The sequence below is a fragment of the Pelmatolapia mariae genome, linkage group LG1 (assembly GCF_036321145.2).
Source record: "Pelmatolapia mariae isolate MD_Pm_ZW linkage group LG1, Pm_UMD_F_2, whole genome shotgun sequence".
NCBI classification, from domain to species: Eukaryota; Metazoa; Chordata; class Actinopteri; order Cichliformes; family Cichlidae; genus Pelmatolapia; species Pelmatolapia mariae.
Window position 1 is genome coordinate 2,543,091 of NC_086227.1, and position 13,003 is coordinate 2,556,093.

At 41.5% G+C, this 13,003-nt stretch overlaps 2 protein-coding genes across 2 annotated transcripts in view; both read left to right on the forward strand.

Moving 5' to 3' along the window:
• The first annotated feature begins 4,309 nt into the window (after nucleotides 1-4,309).
• LOC134624334 (coiled-coil domain-containing protein 42 homolog) lies at nucleotides 4,310-8,039 on the forward strand. Its single transcript, XM_063469319.1, has 7 exons — nucleotides 4,310-4,347; nucleotides 4,439-4,559; nucleotides 5,374-5,460; nucleotides 5,544-5,735; nucleotides 7,352-7,573; nucleotides 7,671-7,829; nucleotides 7,917-8,039. Exons 1-7 carry the CDS (start codon nucleotides 4,310-4,312, stop codon nucleotides 8,037-8,039), a joined length of 942 nt encoding a protein of 313 aa, XP_063325389.1.
• Nucleotides 8,040-10,805: 2,766 nt separating this feature from the next.
• The window catches only part of LOC134624878 (USP6 N-terminal-like protein), a 33,167-nt gene continuing 30,969 nt past the window's right edge, over nucleotides 10,806-13,003 (forward strand). The window contains exon 1 of the mRNA XM_063469997.1: nucleotides 10,806-11,091. The gene's annotated coding sequence lies outside the window, so the exon portion shown is untranslated. The remainder of the gene's footprint in view (nucleotides 11,092-13,003) is intronic.

Below are 13,003 nucleotides of genomic sequence, written 5' to 3' on the forward strand. Positions count from 1 at the left end.
TGTGTGTGATGATGCTGTCCGCTCTGTTGTGTCTGAGCAGAGAGTGAGCTGGATGGTGTGAGTCCCTGATAATTCTCTGCTCTTTTTCAGCAGCGTTGTTGTGTACAGAGAGTACATGGAAGGAGGTTTTGTCCCTATGATCGTCTCCGCAGACTTTATGACCCTTTGCAGAGCCTTCCTCTCTGCCTGTGTGGTGGTCCCGTACCAGACACTGATGCCTGTGGTGAGGATGCTCTCTACAAGTCCTCTGTAGGCCTGGGTGAGACGGTGATGATTCATGCCGGCTTTCCTGACCAGCCGATAGAAATAAAGCCTTTGCTGGGCGTTTTTCACTGTTGCTGTGGTGTTGAGAGTCCAGCTCAGGTCTGATGTAACCTGCAGGCCCAGGAATCTGTGGCCGTTGGCCCTCTCCACCTCTGTCCCTTTGATGATAAGAGGCTGCAGGGGAGGGGGGGGGGGGGGGGGGGGGGTTCTTCCTGAAATCCAGTATTACTTCCTTAGTCTTGTCCGTGTTGAGGATGAGGTCATTTTCCTCTCCATAGGCAAGAACACTATCTACCAGAGTCCTGTACCCAGACTCGTTCCCCCCCTTGATGAGCCCCAGGATGGTGGTGTCGCCAGCATATTTGATGACGATGGAGTTTTCCTGGGTGGAGACACAGTCATGGGTGTACAGGAGTTTGGGGCTGAGGCAGCGGCCCTGTCGAGATCCAGTGCTGACGGTGAGCTCAGCAGAAACGTGCCCTCCCATTCTCACCACCTGTGGTCTGTCTGTCAAAAAGTCCAGAATCCAGTTGCAAGTGGGAGTTGGGATGCCGAGGTCTGTCAGCTTCTCCATCAGCTTGCCCGGGTGGATGGTGTTGAAAGCTGAGCTCTAATCCAGGAAGTCCAGGAGGAGCATCTGCTGCTCTCCAGGTGTTGCAGAGTGGCTATTGCTGTTGCATCATCCACTGATCGATTGGGGCGGTATGCAAACTGGACGGGGGTCTATGGTGTCCAGGACCCTGTGGTTGATGTGTGTGAGAACCAGTTTTTTTTAGACACTTCATAACGACTGGTGTGAGGGCCACTGGCCTGAAGTCTTTCAGGGAGGATCTGTCCAGTCTTTGGGAACTGGTATAATGATGGAGGATTCAAAAATACATGGGACTACTGCCTGGGATAGTGACAGGTTGAAGATATCAGTGTACACAGCTACTTGTTCCCCACAGGCCTTCAAAACTCTGGGAGGAACTCCATCGGGTCCCACAGCCTTGTGGGGATTCACTTTTTTCAGAGCTATGTGATGCCACATTCATAAATAAGCACATTACTCATTTGCACTTCAGATGTCAGTCCCTTTAGTAACTTCTTATTGTTGTTTTTTAAGCTACTTAACATGGACCTATGAGTCTTTGAAGCTAAAATAAACAACTCAGTGAAGCAGTGTTGTGTTTACACAGAACTTATAACACACAACAGCGAAGAACCATTTCAAATAGTATCTTTACTATTTTGTTACTGGCAGTCTGTCACAAAAACTGATATTTTGTTCATATTTCATTGGTTTCCCAGGTTAGTTTCCCTCTCAGACTTTTTTATATTTAGTTGAATCTATGTAAAAATAAATGAAAGATTTAAAAAAAAAAAGTCTGAAAGGCATAAAATAACATTTTTGCACCTACAAAAATGCTCAAGAATGGTTGTGTGGTAAATGGATTGGTTCCTATATAGTGCTTTTCTAATATACCTGAGCACTCAAAACACGTTATACATTTTATCTGAGTGCTTTCTATCTAACATTCCTGCTCCAATGGATGCATCAGAGAGCAACTTGGAGTTAGTCTCTTGCCCAAGGATACTTGACATACAGACTGGAGCAGCCAGGGATCAAACCCACCGATTAGTAGATGACCTGCTCTACCTCCTTGGCAGCAACCCCATTTTTCAGCATGATAATGATCCCAAACACTTTGCCAGTGCAGTCAAAGTATACCTGGATAGAAAAACAAACACTGGAACAGTATCAGTCATGGATTGTTCTCTCCAAAGCCCAGACCTGAACATTACTAAAGCAGTGTGGGAAAATCTGGACAGAGAATGGAACAAAAGGCAGCCAACGTCCAAAGAAGAGCATTGAATGTCCTTCAGGAACCCTGCAGAACCATTTCTGAAGACTACTTAAATAAATTGCAACAGAGTTCTAAGAGAGTTCAGGCTGCATTGAAGAATGGATGTAGCCATACAAAAAATCTCATTTAGTATTTCCATTCATGCTTGCATGTTTCAGTAAAGTGCTGCACCTCATTTCCATTCTCCTCGAAAAATATTAAGAAATGAAGGGCATGGAAGAATGGAAGAAAAGCTTGCTCTGTGCACTGCTGAAACAACCTGCAGAGGTTTCCATCGTGGGCTTATCTCTCTGTGAGGAAAAGCTATAAATGTGCCTGAAAAAGCCTGAAACACTTGAAACCCATCACTCACTATGAAAAGTCAGCTGACTGACCCTTGGAATCAGCAAAGAGCTATGGAGCGATAGTATCAGAGCAATCCCTCAGACTGCATTCTTCTGGACAGAGAACTCTGATATTGTCCACTGGGATTGCCATACCTATCACAGCTGCAGTCTTCTGCTTCTTCTCAACCACCATTATGTCTGGCTAGTTGGCCAGTATGTCTGACTGGAACTTAAAGTCCCACAGGACCTTAGCCCTGTTCTTCTCAACCACTTTTGGTGGTGCCTCCCATCAGGAATTGAAGAACTGGCCTATTCTGTGCTTCTCTGATGTTGGCTTCCAGCCTCCTTCTCCATGGAGAGAAGTCCTGTCCCATTTTTTTAAAACATGTTGTTGCCATGTAATTCAAAATGAGCTAATATCTGTCTCAAAATGGCACTTTTTCAGTTAATCATTTTGATCATTTTGTATGTTTTTCTGTATTGTGTTGTGAATAAAATAAAGTTAATAAGATTTGCAAGTCATTGAATTTTTACTTACATTTAACACAGTTTCCCAACTTTATTAAAGTTGGGTTTATATACATATAGAACTGTACTCGATCTAAAATATGATGACCATATGAAATTTACATCCTGGCTGTAGGTGAGTGAGTGCTCCCAAAAAACAAGAGAGAAAAGTGTGAAAATGTTCATGTCTGTCTGAGAAAAGTGTATAAAGTGTGTAAAGAGGGGTTTTACAGCCCCCGGATCCAGGGACGGCCTGTTTTGTATGAGCCTGGGCCACATAAAGCACATAAACCAAACCATAATCAGGCCAGATATGGCATGCCATCACATAAACAGTGCCATCATTGCCAGACCTAGCCAACATCTGGTTGACATACACCCTGCCATGACACCAGTCAGTCAGAAGTATCAGCTTGACACCAGATCCGGGCCAGACCTGTCTGCTATGTGGGCAGAGGCTACAGAATGTGAATGACGTTCAGCAGCTTCAAGCAACTATAGTAGAAACTTTACTTCCAGGTGAGTGATTGAAGCGACTGCTAATGAGAGACTCTGTTGATGACCTGCAGTAAATAATTTAGAGGGTTAACTAAACAACCAGAGCCTGAAATGTCCAAGCAACCAGCCACCAGCTCCAAAGAAATGTGAATCGCATAAAACTCCTCCTGTGATACTTCTGACTTCCACACACTTCTGGTGTTTTGTGGCATCATTCTTAAGCCAGTTGTGACAACATTTAATAATCTTCTCCCACTAGAAGTTTATTAAAAGAAAAAGTTTTAGGCCTAATTTTAAAGTTAGTGTCTGAACGCTGAAACAGACATAGGAAATGTTTCTGTAGCAGGGAATTCTGATTGCTGAGGAGTCTCTATCTGTAGGAGGACTCAGGGAAGTGCTCCGTTGGGATAATATGGTGTTAGGATTTCTTTGAGATATTCACATTTTATTAAAATCACTTCAGGAGTTAACATGGAGGCAGTGTTGTAAGCAAATTTCCACTTGTTTTCTGATACAACTGAACAAGCCAGTTAACTGTGTTTTGCTGCTCTGAATTTATATTTGAATATCAGCTGTGAAGGACCTTTTTGCAAACCTCTGACTCAATCATCATTTCATCTTTTCAGTCTTACAGATGTACTCAAAATAAAAAGCTCTTTTCACATTTGGTCGAGATGTGTTTCTTCAAACTGAAATGCTGTGAGTTGTGGCTTTACAAGTTCTGGTTGCCATAGAAACAAGGTTGTTAGAGCCTGGAGATGCACACCCTCAGAAAGTTTGAAAACATAATAAGCGAAGAAGGAAAAAAAAGACAACATAAGAAAAGTGAACCAATAACTCTTTTTGAAAAATCTTCAACAGACAGCCATGTCTTCGAGGCCCAGAAGCCAGAAGCTGTTTCCACAGTAAGTTTTTGTGGAGTGTTTCTACTGTTTTTCTATGTGAAGCCCGATTCGGTAAATGTTGTATGCTAATTACTTTTTACTGTTCTTGCAGGAACACGTGTGGTTTGGGGGAAACGAAGAAACCCCATGATCAGAGTGTTGTCCTGTGTGAAGTACTGAAGGGAGAAAGACAGCTGGCAGAGCTTAAAGCCAAAGATGAGGAAGGCACACAGGTGTGAATTTGTCACTGGCATTTCTGGCAGTTTAAGGTTTATCAGGTAGCCAGTGTTAATGGTACATTCATAGATACTATATAAAAGACATAGCAAAGTGAAGCTAATGTGGCGTTTTGTGTATTTTTGAACTCATTTTTACTCAGTATTTAGGTGTCTGAGATATTAGTTCAGATAATTGGTTATAATTTGAGTTTTGCCATTTTTATTAGTCTTTAATGCTCTGGTTTCACGTTACAGTTTTAATGTCTTTGTCTTTAGTCCTTTGTTCTTGTTGTTTGTGTTTAATATTTCTATTTCCATTCTTAGGCCAGTTGTCTGGCTTCTGTTCTTGGTTATGGTTTATTCGTATTTAATTCCTTTATTTTAGTTATCATGCTTCCCCTGTGTTCCCCGGGCCTTCTTGTCTGATTTTCACGTTTTGTTGCTTCCTGTTTTATTTTGTTAATCTTTCTCCATCTTGTTTTCTCCTGGTTAGTTTCAGCTGTTTTCCCCAGTGTTTTTCATTTCCCCCGATTACCCCAATGTGTAATTAAACCTCTGTTTGCATTTGTTCGTTGTTGCCTTGTACTGTTTACCCGCCTGTGTGGCCTGGCCCTAGTTCAGCTTCACTTGATATCTCTTCAACACTGATGTTTTGGATATGAAGCAGTTGTTTCTTGAGATTCTGTTGATAGCTTTATGTCCCCAGTTTTAAGCTCTTTTCAAACACACGGTTTCACCATAAGTACCCTTAAGGCCTACTGTCCTGAAAGTCATCACAAGTATTCCCTTAGTAATGTAAACCTTTTCTACTTTGTGTGCATTTCTGTAGGAGCTAAAAAGTTTGAAGGACCGCACAAAGGAGCTGCAGGAGGACATTAATAAAATACAGGAGCGCTTTCAGGAAGCTTTTGTTGAGGTACTGTAGAAGACCATTTCACACAAGCTGAATTTCAGTTTTATGGTTGGAACGAAACTCAAATTGGACCTGAAACTGTGTAGGATGAAGATGCTGATGATGCTCTGGAGGAAGCGAAGGCAGACAGCAAAGAGTTCACTCAAAAGGAGGCAGAGTTAGAGAGGTTAAAGAAGGAGTACGCTGAACTGATGGAGTGGAGAGAGGAGCTACAGCATCAAGTTCAGAGGCATTCAATGTTCAAGGACTTCATGGAGCGTGTGCTTAAAATAACAAAGGTACAGTATTTTTATTCCATGCTAACAGTAATCAGTTCATTTAAATAATGTCTTTATTGTCGGTGCACATGCATATTGTATATATATACATATATATATATATATATATATATATATATATATATATATATATATATATATATATATATATATATATATATATATATATATATGTATATACATATATATATCACTGTTTGGTGGAGTTTTGACTTTTGGATCCAAATCATTTTCACCCCTCAGCTGTTCCAGGCTAATGGGGTATTGTCGCTACCTCTTGGAGCGGGTGGGCGGCGTGGACAACTTGGTGAATGTAATAACTTGGCGACAAGTATGAGGCGACATATGATTTTGAAATTCATACCATAGCTGATCTACTACGTCATTATTTTTTTACTCTTATCTGTGTTTCTATTGTCCTGAACTGTCTGCCAGAGGGCAGACTTTCAAACAAAGTGACCAGGGTGGGACGAACGTCTCATTATGGTGTTTTAATTTTAATTTCATTATTAATGTCCTACTTTGAGGCAATAGGAATTGTCAAAGACTTTACAGGCGAGAGACGGGCATCTGATGATCTTCTGGGTGATGATGAGCACCCTTTAGAGCACTTTCTTCTCTGATGCTGTGCAGCTGTCAAATCTCATACAGATTAAATATGTCAATCTGCACTTTATGGAACAGCAAGAGAAGGACACCAGTTGTTTTTTAGTTGACTTGGTTCTTTCAGAGGATCCTCGGGACAAGAGCAGGGACATACAGACTGGCCCCGGTGTGGTAGAGGGTTAGCCCTGATGCTGGGGGAGATGTTGTCCAGTGTATCTGCTCTGCTTGTAGCTGATGGAGTTTAGGGATCACTGCTATTAAATCAGCATGGCTGAAGTCCTTGCTATGATGTGAACAGCCTTAGGATACATACTGTGACTGTGTGATGCAGATGAACAAGCATCAGCGTGGTGGAATATACACAGCAGTTATCACAACAGTACCAAACACTGTTTCAGAAATATCTCAGCTTAAATATTTGACTATTTATCCATCCATCCATTCGTGACTCCCATGTTAAAATACCAGCTTTACAGTATTAAAAAGCATGCAGTTAGAGTCTGCAGGAAAATATAGTCCCAGTGCTGTGTTGAGACAAGCACAGGTGAACTATTATCAGTCTAATAGCAGAACCCAAAAGCTAAACAAAATACAAAAAGGGGAACACTGGAAACTAACGGCTAATGAGGAACAGGAACAAGAAGCAAAAACAGACAATGAGATGAAAACATAGGGGACGACAGAAGGGTGAGTGAAGGAAGCTGAAAGTCAAAGGGGAAAATGAGACTGGGAAAAGTAAAACTGAACAGTAACCACGCAGAACAGGGAATACCGAAATAAAACAAGGATAAAACAATCTGCGGAGCCAATCAAAGGTTGCTCTTTGTATGAAAACGTGTGGGGAAAACCTGCTGTGTGTCAAACTCCAGCACAGAGAGCACAGAGCACCATCCATAAGTATTGTATCAATTATTAATGATGATAATAATGATGTTAAACAGTGATTCCTCCACCAGAAACACTGAAGATAAAGCTGCAAGCAAAGCTGTGTGTATGTCTGTGTGTTACAGTTTGAAAATGCTGAGGATCTCGCAGACTACGCAGAGAGTCTGCTCCATTTTCATGATCAGCTATACCAGAAGGAGATGAAGTTGCAGGATGAGGTCGACCAGCAGAAGAAAGCACTGTTAACCCTGCAGGACCAGCACAACTTGGCGGTGATGCAGAAAAACAGTCTGCTGTCTCAGCTCCAGACCGAGCTAGAGAAGACTCAGGCCGAAGCTCTCACATGGGTACCGGACACAATCCTGGATCACGGTCCTGCAGCAGAACTAAGGCTAGGTCAAATATACACTGTGAATGGCATTATGTGTTGCTGTCTTCATACAGGAACAAAAGTGGAACCACATTCAGGAAACAGCTGCAAAGAAGACACTAGAACTGGGAAAGATTAAGATGGTGATCCTAAACCTCTATGAAATGACAGCAGGTGCCATAGGAGAAAAGGAAGGAGTTGATATGAATGACACAGAGACGCAGCTGAACAAGGTAAACTCGCAGATCAGTTACTGACAAAGAGCTAGAGCAGCAGGAAATGATCAACATAACAGCCTGTTCCCTACCTTCTTCTTATAGCTGCAGATGTTCTCTGAGGACGAAAACGACATACTGAAACAATATCAAGCCAGACTGCAGGCAGCCAGCAATGGAAAGAAGCCAAACATGGACAAAGGGAACACAAACCCCCCCCAAAAATGAACGCATATTCAGTTTCTTGGAATCATTTATTACTTCAAATAAAGGTTGAAAACATTGAGGTTTTTGAGCTGTTTTAAAACTGAATATGACTGAATAGTTAATATTTTAGCTAGGACGGGTAACTTCAATAATACCTGAAAATTCGATTCCATGTGCAATCAGCAGCTGATTAGTTACTTTGGAAAGGCTCCTTAGTTTGTCTTCCTGACTGTATTTATTCAGTTAGCAGTGGTGGAGCATTCAAGTGGAGCTACCTGTGACTGGTTTTAATTTATTGATTTTGTTTTTCAATCCAGCGCCTGTTTTATTAAACAGTAGAATCAGGACATATATGTGAACCCAGCTGTCATCCTTAATAGGCTGACACCTCAGACACACAGCTCCACGTCTTAATGTTACAGTATTTAGGATGTGCACTCTCAGTGACATCAAAGGAGGCAAAACCTCATTATGTAGTCCTCATAATAAAGCAACGTGAGGCAATTGTAGTTGTGAATTGGCATTACACACATATACATACATATACATACAATACTGTATATCCAGAAAGCCTACATGCAGATGGTTTTGGGTGTCCACGTGACTGTTATGCAAATCATTGAAAACACAGAGGACAACACTGCCACCCTGTGGACATCAAAGAGTATTAAATTTACTCAGTGAACGAGCCCATTTATTTTCTTGGGCTGGTTAGACGTGCTTCTAATTAATAGTTAAGTAGAAGCATGTTGGATATTTGCTGAGGTTGTTGCATCTCTTAATCACAAGATGTTTACTCAGAACGCAGCAAAGCTCACACACAAAGGCACAGCGATGTGAATACAGTCCAGTGCAGTTGTGAGTAACACATCAGTGTAGATGTCTGTTGGTTTGAACTAATAAAAATGTGACATGAGATTGTTTTTGGTGTCAGTTCTAAAGCTCCCTGTCAGCAGAACTACACAAAAACCAAGAAAACAAATCATTGAACTCAGCTGAGAGGTGGAGCATGTGCAAAAGAAGAAGCTGGTACATTTTGGTGCTGATGGACATTTGTGACATGGCTTTGGCCTTATTGGCCTTAATGTATACGCTCTTAGAGATTCTTTCTTGTCTGCTGCTGTTGTTTCATTAACAATCTCAGATATTTACAACACATATTTGATTTTGCTCTCAGAGTGAACACAAAGCACGAAAGACTTTCTATTCAAGAACAGGAAAGAATGAATGAAAACCTGAACACCTATTCTGTGGAATAGTGCAGACGATGCTCTGATCATCTAATCATGTAGCAGAAACTCAGTGCCTTTACGGACACAAACATGTTCAAGGCAACCTGCTGAAGAACAAAATAAGCATCGGTATGAGAAAGAAGAGTGATTTAAGTGACTTTGAGTGTGAAACTGCTGATCTACTGAGTTTTTCCACATGACCTCTGTAGGGTTTACAGAGAATGATCTGAGAAGGAGGAAATATCCAGTGAGCAGCAGTTCTCTGGGTGAAAACGGCTTTTTGATGCCAGAGGTCAGAGGAGAAGGCCCGGCTGCTTCAAGCTGATAAGAAGCCAACAGTAACTCAGAAATGCCTCTTTACATCCAAGCTATGCAGAAGAGCATCTCTGAACACATTGAACCTTGAAGCGGATGGGCTACAGCAGCCAGAGACCATATCTGGTGCCACTCCTTTCATTTAAGGACAGGAAACCCAGGCTACAGCTCTCAGGGGCTCAGTAGAATATTGCAGAAACATTGCCTGGTCTGAGGAGTCCTGATGTCTACTGTGACATTTATGGCAGGGCCAGAATTTAGTGTAAACAGCGTGACTCCTTCCTGCTGCTGCTGGTGTAATGATGGACATTTTCTTGACATAATTTGGATCTCTTAGTACCACTGAGCACTGAGTATCGTTGCTGACTGTGTCCATCCCTTTATGACCACGGTGTATCCTTCTTCCAATGGTTTGCTAGCTCTTAGCAAGTACAACCTTCAGGTGGAGCCCCAAACACATGATTTGTGTAACTGTGTATTTAGATGCTGTGTGTTGATGTTCGTGCAAAGTTTAAATGAGATTGGTCCACCTGTTGGGGAGGAGAGAGGGTACATATGCAACAAGAATATTATTTTTATTATTAATATTTTATATTGTATTTTTATTAGTACATTTCCAAAACTTTAAATTCCCGTTGAGAAATATTAAAAACAGACATTTTAATCATTTCTCGGCTTCTCTTCAGCGTATCCATGAACAGCATCGACACACTGCTCTAAATGTTTCTGTCCAGTCAGGCACTAAAACTATCCAGTCATGAAGCTTCAGGAACAAACAAATCAAACCAGTTAGATACGGCCTGAGTGAATCTGGGCTCAGTCTGTCTTGAGTTTCTGTGCAGGGTAACCAATCAGATGTTAGGTATCATCTGATGATGAGCAATAAAAATGATTATTTATTAATTATTTTATGATGCAGATACAGGCACCATCAAATAATTATGTTCAATGAAATTAAGTATGCATTTAATATATTTATTTTAATTAATTCATAATATGTATTTATTGTTTATGTATTTCCAACTTGACTAGATTAATGACACTTTTGATGAACTGATTGCGCACGCAGTTATTTCATTCTGGCACTCTCGGCGCTCCATACCTCTCTGCCTCCATCCCTGCACTGCAGTGTTTTTCCAGCAGATGTCGGCAGCAGAAAGCCCAGTTACTGCTTCTATGCTGGTGTTTGCGTCTCCACCGGGACAGCTGTTGTCGGAGGTTCTGTTTCTTTAAGGCCGGATCGTTTACAGCTCACACACGGCTGACGATCGGCGCCTGCTCAGTGCGTCTTCTCCGCTGCCGCTGCTTGGATCGCGGACCTGGAGGGTTTCTGTCCCGTCCGTGTGCTCCTGTGTGCGCGTATGTGTGTGCTGTGTCTGATGGTAACCCATGGATTGACGGAGGGGGAGGCTATTGTTACCAGCCCGGTGGCTTGTTCTGCTGCAGCTGCACTTTCAGCAGAGAATGCCCAAAGCAAACAGAGCGGTAACTGCACGGATAGCGCAGGAATACACCAGAGAATCAAGGTAATTACAAGCGTATTTGTTTCTTTGTAGCCATGCCCCAGCTTTGTTTCTTATTCTCTGTGGAGTAATAATAATGAATAAAAACGAGGTCTCGCGCGAGGCTGTAGAATGGTGTCAAATCACAGCATCGCGCGCGGCTCGTACTATCGGAGGCTGTGGGTTTGTTTACCAGCGCTAAATGACACTGTGAGCCGCTACAAAGGTCCTGATGTCAGCGAAACACGTCCACACGGTGGGCAGCATCCTTCAGCAGCCTGGCCCTGCGTGTGTCTGGGATGGAGACACTGAAGGCAGCGGCAGCAGCTCTCGGGCCTGCTGGGAGAGCTTCGAGAATACAGCGAAGTTATTCAACATTTTTCCTGACAGCTGAAAGCAGAAGCACTGTTCAGATATTCATTATTATACTGGTGTATTTCTGCTACTCCTGTTTGTCCTGAAATGATAACCCGTAACATTGTACTGAGTCTCAGTCCAAAATATACACATAGTTTTCGCCCAGTTTCACAACACATGTGGGTCTTATTAAGTCTTTATTGGCTTTAACTGCCTCACTCACTGATACACATTCTGCACAGTAACTCACACGTGATGCATATTAGTAACCACAAACACAACACAGCGGTTAGGTCTCAAATTGAACCAATGTATGCCAGTTCTTGAATACTGACTACATGAATATTTTTTCTAATTATACATTGTACATTTCCAAGATGGGGTCTTTTAATTTTTCTGGAGCACAGAAAAAAAAGAGATTCTGTTTGTGAGGTTTCGCTGGGAAGATGTAAAAGTTTTATTTATCCAGTTTGAAAGCAATGAAAAAGATCAACAAAGTGCAAAGTTTCCATTGTACTTTATTAGCTAATAGATGAGGAGTCTGTAAATGTTTTACAGTCTTCAGAGAGAATCATCAAGAGTAGGCTCCAGACCACTGGGTGTTCTTTATCTTTAGTAATTCAAGTAACTGCACAGGAACCTGAGTCATTTAGTTACAAAACATTTAAGTATGTCCTGCTGTACTCACTGTGTTGGAATTCTCTCTCTCGCTCTCTCCTTCTCTTTAGAGCTCCAATGATGCTTACTCCTAAATTAAATGGCATTTGATCAAATTCCCAGGCTTGTGGTCCAAAAGGAAGTTTTTAACCACAGGGCTCCCAGACAGTCCGTGCTGTCAACATAAAGTACACGGGGACGGATGGATATTCAGTTTATGTAAAAGTCCAAACCTCAGATTTTAAAATTACAATGGCAGTGACCATTATAGTTCAAACTCTATGTGATTAACACAGGAAACACAAACATTAGACCTGTGTAGGTTTGTAATGTTTTAAGGCAGGGAAAAACCCAAAGTAAACTTTACAAAGAAATAAAATGCAAGTTAACACACACACACACACACACACACACACACACACACTTCCAAAGAACAGGACCAGACTTACTGAAATCAACCTCTGCACACTTGGATCTAGAAATAGTTAAAAGATCTGCAGTTTAGAATATTACAGAACATTTGTTACATTTTGGTGGGAACTTGTCCTGGTGACCTTATTGCTATCATTATCAAAAGTGAGATCACTGTCCAAATCATGCTAAGGTTTCTGACTAGCGCACTGTGTTTCCGAGACACGTCTGAGTTTTTAGACCAACAAAAAATGTTTCAGTTTTGTCTCAAGTTTGCCTTCAGTTCTAAATGTCTCAGGTTTTGAGACATCCAGACATCAGCACAGATAATTTGTGAACAGAGGTTAGATTATCAAAAAAAAAAAAGTAGTAGTAGTTCATAGCTAATAGTTTTCTGTATAATATGAAGTGAAAGTTGAATAAATATGATTGTGGGTTGAGAAAAAAAAATAAACTAGACAAGCTAATCTAGAGGAATCCAAGGAAAAAGCACGACACTCTAAAGAGGAAT

Bases quoted from the DNA above. Each gene is read 5' to 3' on its own strand.
- LOC134624334 (XM_063469319.1), top strand. From the start codon at position 4,310: ATGTCTTCGAGGCCCAGAAGCCAGAAGCTGTTTCCACA. The intron at 7,574-7,670 runs GTACCGGACACA...GTCTTCATACAG, and splicing joins AGGCCGAAGCTCTCACATGG to GAACAAAAGTGGAACCACAT. The intron at 7,830-7,916 runs GTAAACTCGCAG...TTCTTCTTATAG, and splicing joins CAGAGACGCAGCTGAACAAG to CTGCAGATGTTCTCTGAGGA.